The sequence below is a fragment of the Ruditapes philippinarum genome, unplaced genomic scaffold, assembly GCF_026571515.1.
Source record: "Ruditapes philippinarum isolate M1 unplaced genomic scaffold, ASM2657151v2 ctg5439_1_1_1_1, whole genome shotgun sequence".
In the NCBI taxonomy this organism is placed as follows: Eukaryota; Metazoa; Mollusca; class Bivalvia; order Venerida; family Veneridae; genus Ruditapes; species Ruditapes philippinarum.
The window spans coordinates 121,727-133,575 of record NW_026858787.1 but is presented as its reverse complement, the minus strand read 5'-3'; the positions used below and the strand labels follow the sequence as shown (position 1 = coordinate 133,575).

General features: G+C 31.3%; 1 protein-coding gene across 1 annotated transcript; it reads right to left on the bottom strand.

The window, feature by feature from the left end:
* Positions 1 to 2,456: 2,456 nt before the first annotated feature.
* LOC132754275 (eukaryotic translation initiation factor 4E type 3-like) lies at positions 2,457 to 11,556 on the bottom strand. The gene is made up of 7 exons (XM_060744890.1): positions 11,388 to 11,556; positions 8,012 to 8,084; positions 7,580 to 7,674; positions 6,930 to 6,990; positions 6,165 to 6,231; positions 5,130 to 5,285; positions 2,457 to 4,320 (listed from the first exon to the last, which is right to left on the bottom strand). The coding sequence occupies exons 1-7, from the start codon at positions 11,534 to 11,536 to the stop codon at positions 4,277 to 4,279; spliced, it is 645 nt and encodes a 214-aa protein (XP_060600873.1). The 5' UTR covers positions 11,537 to 11,556; the 3' UTR covers positions 2,457 to 4,276.
* Between the last annotated feature and the right edge of the window lie 293 nt (positions 11,557 to 11,849).

Genomic DNA, 11,849 nt, shown 5'->3' with positions numbered 1-11,849 from the left:
CAATAATTAGGTAGCAATATGCATAGATCCATGACCTGTCTAATTCTAATTATCAGATTAGTGGATACAAATAAGAATTTCACCACAACATTTTTGATAACAAAAGAGCACATGTCAATGTTTGTGGTTATATCTATTGTTTTTCAAATAAAAAGTTCAGGGTAGGGATCTATCAATTGTGGTCAAGCTAAATTTACTTCTACTCATTCCTTCACTGGAATACACTTTTCCTAATTGCATCAATTATGGAGATTATTGAACCTCCTAGTTTAAGTGTTGAAAAATCTACCACACAGTTAACTAGAAACCTAAAACTAAATCCATCTTAAGAAAGGCAAAACAAACAACAAAAAAATTATGTTCTGTAGTTATTATTTTTTGTTCTACAGTTTAAGAATTCAAATTTAAATTATGGCATGACAGATGATGGTGATATTTTCCTTGATCAATTTTGTTCACAACATGTACATGTACAACTTCTACAAACATATCCCATAAATGTTTGCTTAAAGTGGATTGGTCAACAATGGACATATTTTCAGTGTTGATTAAAAACAAAAGAAATGTATAATTTGGATATCATATTCTTTCAAAATATTTCTTGGGAAAATGAAAGTTCTAAACGATCAAGTATGAACAATTAAACAATGAAAATAATATTTTGTATCTTACTTTTTCAGTATATATGCATCTATTGTAATTTGTTGTTATGTTTAATATTAAATACAATGAGCATAATTATTAATGGCATAACAGACTTTCCGCACAAGTACAGTATTTAGCTTTTAAAGCTTTACATCTCATCAAAATGGAATTCACATCAACTAAAAAATACATGTACATTGTATAATGTAAACTAAAACATAAAAAAAACCAGCTTAATATAAATATCTGTCAAACAGCACATTATTTGGCCGATTAAGTTAAAGCTATTATTATGGAATTCTTTTCAAAGAAACAAAACATTTTTGGTTCTTTCCTGTACTTTTTACCACAGTAATATTCTGCATGTAGCAAATAAATCTAAACATAAAACATAATCTGAAAAAAAGAATAACTTCATTTGAAATCATTAAAAAAGCAAAAATTAAATATAACTAAAAATATAAGAATAGATGACACCTATTAACACTCAAGGCATGTGCATATACCAATGCACTAATATGTATATACATTATTTGAAAGTCAAATAAAGTCCCACAGATGATTTATGTTGAGAATAAAATAATGTTTTTGTAATAATTATGAAAATTGTGGCAAGTGGATGTGACAATGATTTGTAAGACAAACGATGAAAAGACATTTCCAGATATGTGACATCAAAACTGTTATCTTCATTCCGACATCTACTTAAGGGCAATAACTCTACAAACAAAACAACACAACTGACAGGATAATGAGTCTACAGGTCAGAAAAAGACTATTTTACCTTAATCTGATGACAAAGGGTCATAACTCTATGACAGAAAAAAACAATTGTTATACCTTGATCTGATGAAAGTCCAAGGGCCATAATTCTACAAACAATATAACTAACAGGAAAATGTTATTGAAGGGTAAGAAACACTGATGGCTGAAGCTGATGAACATAAAGTACCATAACTCTTCAAACAAAACTTTTGCTGGGGAAAAAAGTCCATGATGACAATAAAAGACATAAATAGGAAAGAAAATCATGTTTCTATGAAATGAATTGTTTTTATAGTATAAATTGTAGAAATATTTTCCAGGAAAATGTTGACAAACAAACTTGTTTCATTTATAACAATCATATAACTTTGTTATATTTAAGACATGTAGGAAAGGGTACACACTTACACTTATATATAAAATGTACTTGTAACACTCCTATATTAAAAACAGAATGGCATATCAGTATGGATTTCTTTCAGAGAAGTATTCGCAAAGAAATATCGTACATAACACAATGTTTGAGTAAAACAAGAATACTTACATGCAAAAAGGTTAACAACAAAACCAAGGCAAAATATCTTTATTTTGGCAATTTCATCCTGAGTGTCAAGGTCTTACAAAGGTCAAGGTCACATTTTACTAGGTCAGAATGAAGTTCTCACATCAGAAGTAAGATTCATCAAGGATAAATAAGGGTCTAGTGTTATAGTTTTGGATGAACATGATAAAATGTTTCCTACAGAGAGGGAGGGCAGACAGAACAGATAAACTCCCTGATCTATGTGTGTTACAGTTTACTGGCAGGGGTGGGGGATGAAGGGTGTGGGTGTCATAAATTGTTATCCCTATCTAAGTACTACTGTATAAACTACTGTATAAACTTTTGATCATTACTGCTAGATCTATATTTCTAAATTTCAACAAAACAAATCAACAAGATATGGCTTCTTAAAACAATATTTCACAAACTTTGTATTCAGACAGGCATCCTGTACACACTATAATTATGCACACTGTAATTCATCTTACTAAAATTCTTAATATCAACATTCAAAATGTGTTTCCTTTCTATATAACACACAATTACATTTGCACAATAGCATGGAAAGAACATTTAATATAATATGTAAATATAATCAAACAAAACCTTTCTGAACTCCCAGAGCTTTAATATCAAATTATTTACAAATAATTATAGTCAATAACATTATGAAAAGCATATGCTAGGGTTTACATATAGACATATAGCAGATTGAAAAAGACATAAATCCAATTAAAAAAGACATAAAGCCAATTGAAAAAAAAGACATAAAGCTGATTGAAAAAGACATAAAACCAATTGAAAAGGGCAGATAACTTAAAATGAGGTTGCTGACCTCCGTTTTTTCTCCATTTTTTCTTATAATATTCCAAGATCATACAAAGTTTAAATAAATTGTTATGTACATTTGTAGTTTTCATTCTGTTACCTGTATATGTCTTTATGTAATACTAGCATATGCCTTTAAAGTAAAACAATACTTCTAGATTAAATGTCTTTTATCTTAGATAATTTTGACTTCAGTGCATCTTGCAACATAGCAACAATTTCACAGCATTCTTGTGTAATAAAATTTACTGCATTTCTTAACTTATATATCTTAAAAACAGATTTTGGTCATTCCTAAATCAAGCTTGTTGCAAAGAAAAAAGTAAATATATATTTTTAGATTATAGCGCTTATTTACCCTGCAACCTATATATGTTATCAATTGTTATTTAAACAGAGTATATCTTAACATAAATACTGAATGAGATTGCATATGTCCCTCCCTTCTTTTGTTACAAATCTGAATGCTAACAATGAGAATAATTTGCTTATTATACCTATTAAAACTAATACAAAGTTAGGTGAAAACTAATACAGTTAGGCAAAAACAAATATAGTTAGGCAAAACTGCTTTTCTCAGTGAAGCCTGGCCAAAGTTCACACTATTTGCTGCTAAGTTTGACAATTTAATTGCAAAAAGAAAACTATTTTTACATTAAAATCCCTAAAATAAACAATGTGTTGTTCCACATCTAAAGCATGGCATGTCCATTCAGCTAAAAAAAAAGTTAAACAGAAAAATAACTTTACTACTAAATTAATTTATTAATTCAGGCACTATTATGACTTTTACAAAACTGGTGATCACTTTAACAAATTACCAAATACTGAAAAAATATTCACTAAAATGAACTTTTTTTTCTCTTTTACATCTTTAAGAGTACTAGGTGATATCAAAGATATAAAACCAAGTTGTATTTCTGGGTTATCATTCTCAGACTGTATCAAAATGTTGATGTTTGTTAAATTTATATAATCTTGTAACCAATATGAGCAAACTTTAACAACCATTTTTTAATTTTCTTTCTTTGTCATAAAAAAGAAAAGAAATCTACTAATTTCTATAAATATAATCTGTTTAATGGTCTCTAATATTGACCCCTAATTTTCAACAAATTGCATAAATTAAATGACCAGAACAAATACTGACATCGGACATTCATATCTGTGTCCAAATACATAAAACAGAAAGTTGATGACCAGTCTCAAAATGGAACACTACCATTGGTCAATTTCAAACCAGTTCAGAAAATCTTCCAATCAGATGCTTCAGTTTTAGACTGGTCTCCTACCTAAAGTTTTATAAGTTTTGTGGACAATAAATCAAAATACTTGAGGCTGTTGTTTACATAAGTACCAGTCCAGCTGCTAATTAAGCTTCCTCACACTGTCACACCACTGAATCTGTACATAGTTTGAAATCTCTCATGCGTTGTGGCGAAAAAATGTACATTTTCGGTAAATAATAAAGTCAAATATCACAAGAGGGCAAGTTCAAGACCTTTTAAAACCTTCAAAAGCTTGATGAGTTTGAAATGCTGAAATAAAAGTACAAAGTAATATTATTATATAATTGCCTTTGATTAATTACTGTTATGGTATAAATATATATAATTTTTGACATCAGACATATCTTGACAAGAAAATTGCTCAATTCTAAATCTGCCGAGTTTACACAGTGGATTTGCCTGGTTTTGAATTTTGAACAGTCGATGTAGGGATTTCAATATCAAATTACAAGAAGAGATATTTGTAAAACATGCATGTCCTCATCAACAGCATGTTAGAAGTTGCATGCAATATTGCTCAAAATACATTTTTGCATAGATATCAAAAGTCAATGTGAGCTTGAACTTTGAGCTCTAAAAAGGGTTATTTACTGCCAAAACCTATACTTATATGAAGTTTAAGGGCCAAGGGCACATTAGTTGTCAAGTCATAGGTCTGAAATCATTTTGACATACAAGGTCAATATGACCTTGAACTTTACTGTGATCAAAAGGGGTCATCTATTGCCCATGACCAATGCATCTGTGAAATTTGGGAGTCGGGGGCCAATGGGTTGTCGGGTTATTGGTTGAAAACCGTTGTGGCATACAAGGTCAAAGTGACCTGAACCTTTATTCCCATAACCCCAAAACCATGCTGCAAAACAGTATGTCCCCTCTTCTACAAATGAGGCATGACAGAGGGGGATCACAATAGCTCACTAAGAGCATATGTGCTATGAGCATATGTGCTCAGATGTCTTGCTCAGAGGTACTTAAAATTTTGCATACAAATAAATCACATTAGCAAAGGAAATCTTAATGATATAACCCAAACTTTTTATTTTAAGTTAACCTACCTTTATAGAATGCAGCTGTAAACGTGACTTTGGGAACTAGTTCTTTCACTTTTTCTAACATATTTGATTGTTCTGCTAGTTGTGACCGTGTATTCCATATAGTGACAATATCGTCCCTCTCTCGTATACTAACACTGATACCACTTATCTCATCACCTGTAATAAGAACATCCTTCAAGACACATGTTACTATAAATAGTAAGGCCAATTACTGGTCAAGCCCTAATCTGCTGTGCATTCATCTCTTACTATGTTATACAAGAAAAAAAGCAAACAATATTCTGCGTCCTAATAAAAATATAAACGCTCTTGTTCCAAAGTTTGAAGTCAATAATGTTTGATTCTACAACTGTTCTATGGTAGAATGGATGAATAGAAACCAATTATGGTGAAATGTCTAAATTTGAAAATTTGACCTTGAAAAATCAAGGTCATGTAAGGTAATGGCAAGGTCACTTTTCAATGCATCAAATAATCATCTATATGTATGCTGTGTGCATGTATAAAGGCTATTATATACATGTAGACTGAACGTATTAAGGAACTGGCAACAATCTAAAATATTGTTGTTTTTTTTCCATATAACTTCTTCCTGGAAAATCAGTCTGAGGTAAACACAAATTTAATGATGACTGGGAAAGCAGAATCTATAATATTTTTTGTGTGTTTTTAGCATATATTTTATACAAAAAGAGTTTTATTTAAAATTCATATACTTCCTAACTTTCCATAGAATTTAGCATGAATCTGCTATGCTACAAAAGCAAAAACTGACTTAAAATGTTAAAATACTTTATATGAGACATCAACAGTATAAAGATTGGTCAGACTGCACAGATGTGGCGGCTGCCTTACTCTATTGTTGGTATACTATAATCGGTCTATAATTACTGCTGATTTACATAACAATGGATGTCATAAACCACGGCATCTGATCCCCTACATTTCAAGAATGGTTCCATTTGCAATGAAAAAAATTAAAATACTCTTATGATGAAGAAAGAAGTAATGAAAATATTGGGAAAGTTTACGTACCCTCCATGAGGAAGTCAGATAAATGTTCTCCTATAGCTGCCAGCAGCAACTCTTTCCACACTTGAGGCTATAAATATATAAGATAAATGCTTGATCTATCATGTATGGAAGTCTTGCATGATCAAGTGGTTATTGTTGATGACTGTAAATCACTTGCCCCTCACCACTGTGATTTTACAAGAAATGTGACTAACCATAACTCAACACCTCTAGTTCATAGGTTGGTGATTCTATTTTACTAGTAAATTGAATGTTTTTCCCCTACCAGTAAAGCAAGAAAATCCCTAAATAAATGACTGTGTTGGTGAATCTTTTAATCTGTTATGTCATTTTAAACTATAATCTAAGTAAAAGTTGAAGATGTTTAAAACATTTGTTCAAAATAATCATTAGAACTATATTTCTATATAAATTCACATCAAAGACTAAATGAAATATTATAGAACCTAAAATAAGTTAAAAAAAAAATGTTACAATGACCCTTTTTTAATACTTGAACACTTGAAACCTGCTGAAACCAAATGTGATGAGACTTTACCACTTGTATAGAACCAGGCCAGACTGCACATTCACAACTCTGACCAAGCTGTTGCCACTTGTATGCTCAATTTTTGTATTTTGTTATTGGAATCTTCTCAACTATGCATAGACTGTTTCAACTTCAAAGCAAGGCAAATCTGTTACATAAATCTACAGGTTAAACGTTAAACACAAACTTTTAGCGTAAGGTCAATAAAATATATGTGTATAAATAATAAATCATACAGTATCCCATTTGTGACACTTCATTCTCCAGTTTCCACCATTACAATTGTCTTTATCCTCCCTGAAATGATAATGATATCAATTAATAATATATCTACAATTAAGCTGAGACCTCTAAAGGAGAGGTTTTTTTTAGTTAAAGAAGCCTTTTTCATTTTGTTCGTAATCTAGGTCACAAAAGTGTTAATTTAACCAAGTGTAGTAACTCTTTCCAACCAAAGGTGCAAAATTTACAATTGCTTTTGATATATGCAATACAACTTGAATTTTTTTTTTGAAAAGGACACCATTTCCCTAATTTTGTTTCATGATAAAAATAAAAATAACATGTAAGGTACTAAGTAAATCAGTATAAAGGGGAGATTATTTTGTAGAGAGGAAGACTGGTGTTGCAGAGGCGTGATAATAAGATCTGTGAACACAGACACAAGAATTATATACAGTCAATGCATTTAAGATTTTGAATTTACTGGCCCGAATTTCAGTTTTGAATTTATTCTACTATGTATTTAACTCACTTTTCTTAAAATTCTATTTGGCCCGAACTAATTTACACTGGCCATAGGCCACCAGGTCAGTGCTACACTGTAAAATCGATGACTGTAAAGATCTCAAGTTTTCCTTACTACAAATAAAAATTGCAAACTTACCATACAGGTCTCCTCTCATGTCTCATCAGATGATAACTATATCGCGAGTTTAACTTGCTTACATCTGGTATATTGTTATATACACTCCAAAATCCCTGTAGAAATATTCATATGAATCTTTGTATTAACCATCATCATAATCATGCAAAGACTAAAGAACTCAGCATAGACTATTAATGCTTCAAAGACTTTCAAATTTGTTATGAAGAAATTTTGTTATTCAAAATACTCAGTAATTACTGAGTTTATAATACTTTTAAATTAAAATGTCAAAAAACAGAAATGACACATAAAAAATACTTCCTTTAAGACCCATTAAGCCCTCAAAATGATAATTTTATTATTATTTTTACAAAACATTTTTGGTTTTGGTGTCTTTTTACAGTTTCCAAAATTTACTCATTGTCCATTTCAGGTTTTAGATGAATATACCTGAACTGTGCTGACTGTATAAAGTTTTCTGAGACAGGCTGCATATTCTGCTGCAGATGTACCAGGGGTAGACCTGTAAATCAAATATAAACTAGCTTATATAGTCATTCCAAAGGTATAGAACAGTTACCATAACTACTGAAAGGGTGTAAATAGTCATATGCTGCAAGACCAGACATAATCATAATATGTGTGAAATATATCAAGTAGTTACAAATGCTGTGAGAGCATGAGGCAAATTTCCACGAGGCATCTCGGTGCAATAACATGAATGGGTATATTTGCATGCATTTATAATTTTACTGAACACCTTTGATTAGAAAATTTACCAAGAAAACATTAATGTCATTGATTTTTTTTCCGTAGATTGTACATGTATAGTCATACTCATTTAGATCACTTCAAAAATTGCATCAATAACATTTATAGATAGATCATTTAACTACACTTTTTGCTACCACGGTTATAGTTCTGGCTTCCATAACTTTATATGTCACTTTTATTTTGACATTGTGCAACAGTGAACAGGTCTAGCAGTACCATAAAACCTGTTCGCTGACGACTCTTTAGCTACACTTTGATATATCTGTTCTGATAATCTATATCTGTAAATAAAGGGATCATCAAGCTTTTTTTATATAAATACCTGATGAAGATCATGTAACATAATTTAGTGTCCAACGTTATTTGTCATCCAATGAAAACGCTGTTTTTATTAAAAATTCTTAGCGTTAGTACAAAAGTCGATACTATATCGAATTCCGTTCATAGTCAACTTCTATTTTTCATAGTACTTCATAAAACCACATAGTGACGTAATAAAGTGACTGATAATGAGGCCAAATAAAGTTTGACACTAAATATGTTAGTATTCATCCGTGCTGTTCTACAGAAATTAGAAACATTCTCCTGTCGCTATCGCTCCCGTCGAAGTTTCTAATTTCTGTAGAACAGCACGGATGAACACTAACATATACATAGTATTGACTTTTGTTAGGAATGCACAGGTCTGTGAAAAATGCATACTCTACAAATTTATACTTCAAACATTCCGTTAATTCGAATCTACATTAATTTATTATTTAGTACACATGAAAAACACTGAATGAACATGCTGCCTTAATATGACATTCTTTACTAAACACAAGACCTCTGCAATAAAAAATTATTATCAATTGGAAAAACTGTAACTGGCTAAGGATGCGCAACAGTTGACAAGAGAAAATGAAAACAAACAAAGTTAACACACTTGCTGTTAATTTTATCCTCAAGGTAACTACGTTTTGTATATACCGGGAGGTACTTTGTACCCAGAATGTCCAGATATTACAAATAATACTTACATGAAAAAAATTTGTATGCAAGTGTTTTACACATTAATTTCATACAAAATATGACATTTTTTGAAGAGAATTCAAAGTTTTAATAACCCTATTCACATTTTATAAATGTTTTTCACATAAAAAACAGAAGTATTGCTAACAATTTAGACCCAACATGTACATTTGAATGTGTGTGCAAATGCTTATCAAATGTTTACCCTTTACTGTGTGTGTGATAATTGATAAATATTGAATAGAATTTTAGTATCATTAGCAGTAATGGACCATTTACATATGTTTATAACTTTTATTGATTGTTTTAAAGTCATTCCAAAAGTCATTTAAAGTTCTTAAACACAACTGCCACTCATATGAGTTTTTTTTACAGAAGAACTGGTATCTTTTTGATTTATAGTTAAAATTTCTTTTGGATAATATTGTTATGTTTATAAGAAATGGTAGCTTTTACAATAAATAACTATTTTATCCTAGATTTTTTCTGTATTATATGATGGTGGGCAAAACAAGGCTTACATTCCTGGTAGATAGTACAACCAGGACTGGGGCGTAGCCAGCTTTTTTCAACTTCTAGGCCCATAAAAGGGGGTCGGGGGCTTAGCCCCAGAAGCCAAAAACAAGTTCAGATTAAAAAGAGCAAATGCGCGTTAAGAAGATTTTGAAGGAAAAATATCAAAAACAATAATTTTAAACTAGATTATGAATTTGATAAGGTGCAAACTTTACTGAGGACGGTAAATCATGCATAAGCCTAAAAACACTACTAACCCACTACGCCTGTTTTTATTGTATTTTGGGACTTGAAATTGTCAGATTTTTTATCAACTTGTAGGCCCGGGCCTACGTGGCCTAATAGTAGCTACGCCACTGCTGAGGATATATATTTCTATGATGGATTTTGAATATTTTGAATAAAAAAAGTTGCAATTGATGAGCTGTCTGAAAATTCTACTTTGGGTCACTTCTTGCATCAGCGGCTCATTGTATTCAGTTACAAGATAGTAATATGAGTAATAGGAGCCGCCATTTACAATGCAACTCAATGATAAAAGGAGGTGTATTCCGATAATGGAACAAATCTCAACTTTTCGGATTAATGATAATCGTCGAGTGTTCCGAGTGAAAACGAAAGTGGTGCATGAAATACCGATTGACACCTTTAAAACGGAAAAATGGAAGGAATTTTTAACAACTTCCCCGTTCATAGGCTTTGCCTAATTTCATATTTTATCATGCCATTACTATGACAACTGCCTGATAAAGCCTGTCTGAGAATAGCAACCTTTCTCAGTCAGTGACTTGAGAACACTATGTTCCTACGCCAGATCAGCACTGATGATGTTTATTGTTGGTATTGTTTAATTGACTTTGCTGAATATTTATGATAATACACAGTAAATAAATTGTTAAAGCAAATTGTACCAAAAATTGTGTTGTGTTATAAAATTATTGGTAAAAACCCTCGGACTACTTTTTTGGCGTATAACCCTCTTGTGGTTACCGTACTTTCAGAAATTAGTGCCCCGAATTAAAAAAATAAGATGCAAAATCATAATAAAGGCATGATAAAAAGAATAACAGGTTACTGTCTTTTGAGAAAGGGATTTCTCAGACTCGGCTAGATATGATCCGGAAAGGGGCTCGGCAAGCCTCGCCCCTTCCAGGACCATATCTAACCTCGTCTGAGAAACCCTTTCTCAAAAGACAGTAACCTGTTATTCTCTATATCTCAGGGAATAGTATGGTCTGGTCGCTGTAATCAGGATGTCAATAAAACAGAGAGTCACAGTCAGTCACTTAAGTCAGGTTTGACTGTATTTCTAAAACGCTTTTAAATTTCAGTATCTCAAATCATTTCTTAACATGCAGAGATTCAACTTTTATTGCATAGAACTCGCAAAAATACATGTTTAGATAATTATTTTCATGCTAAAGAAATCCACCTCATATCGGAAGTAAATTTCAGCAGTAAGAAAACTTTCCAAGAATCTAATAACAAAGTAGAAAGCAAGATTTGCGTTTCAATTGAAAATTACTTGTCTAAATAAAACGTCCATGGTGTATTAAGAGGGACACCAGTTTCCTCTGATGTATGAATTTCACTGATAGCAGATCGGGCAAGCTGTGGACTTGGAGTCGCAACTTTTTCGGGTGCATCAAGATTTTTGACACTGGATACCGCCATTTTGTACCACAAAGTGTATCAGATCACGTGATCAAAACAAAATGTCTGTACTTGATTTCTCTTATAATAAAAAATAAAAATTATCGAACATTTCATTCCGTTATAAAAGACACTACATAGAATTTTAATTCTATTTTTCTAATTAAAAAAATCTAAGTGTATATAGAAAATAATAAAGAGAATAAGATTGAGAAAGTGAAAGGGGAAGAATGAATTTAGAATGATTTCTTTGTAGCCTCCTACATGCAGTTAGCTATCTTAACCGGAATAAATTATTAAATATATGTAGAGCTGCATATTTTGTGTCAAAGAG

What these genes read in the sequence shown, in the direction of transcription:
- LOC132754275 (XM_060744890.1), bottom strand. Translation starts at nt 11,536, where the DNA reads ATGGCGGTATCCAGTGTCAAAAATCTTGATGCACCCGAAAAAGTTGCG. An exon ending in CATGAGAGGAGACCTGTATG is followed by an intron (nt 6,991 to 7,579) that starts GTAAGTTTGCAA and finishes TTATCATTTCAG; the next exon opens with GGAGGATAAAGACAATTGTA. An exon ending in TACAGCTGCATTCTATAAAG is followed by an intron (nt 4,321 to 5,129) that starts GTAGGTTAACTT and finishes CTTTTATTTCAG; the next exon opens with CATTTCAAACTCATCAAGCT.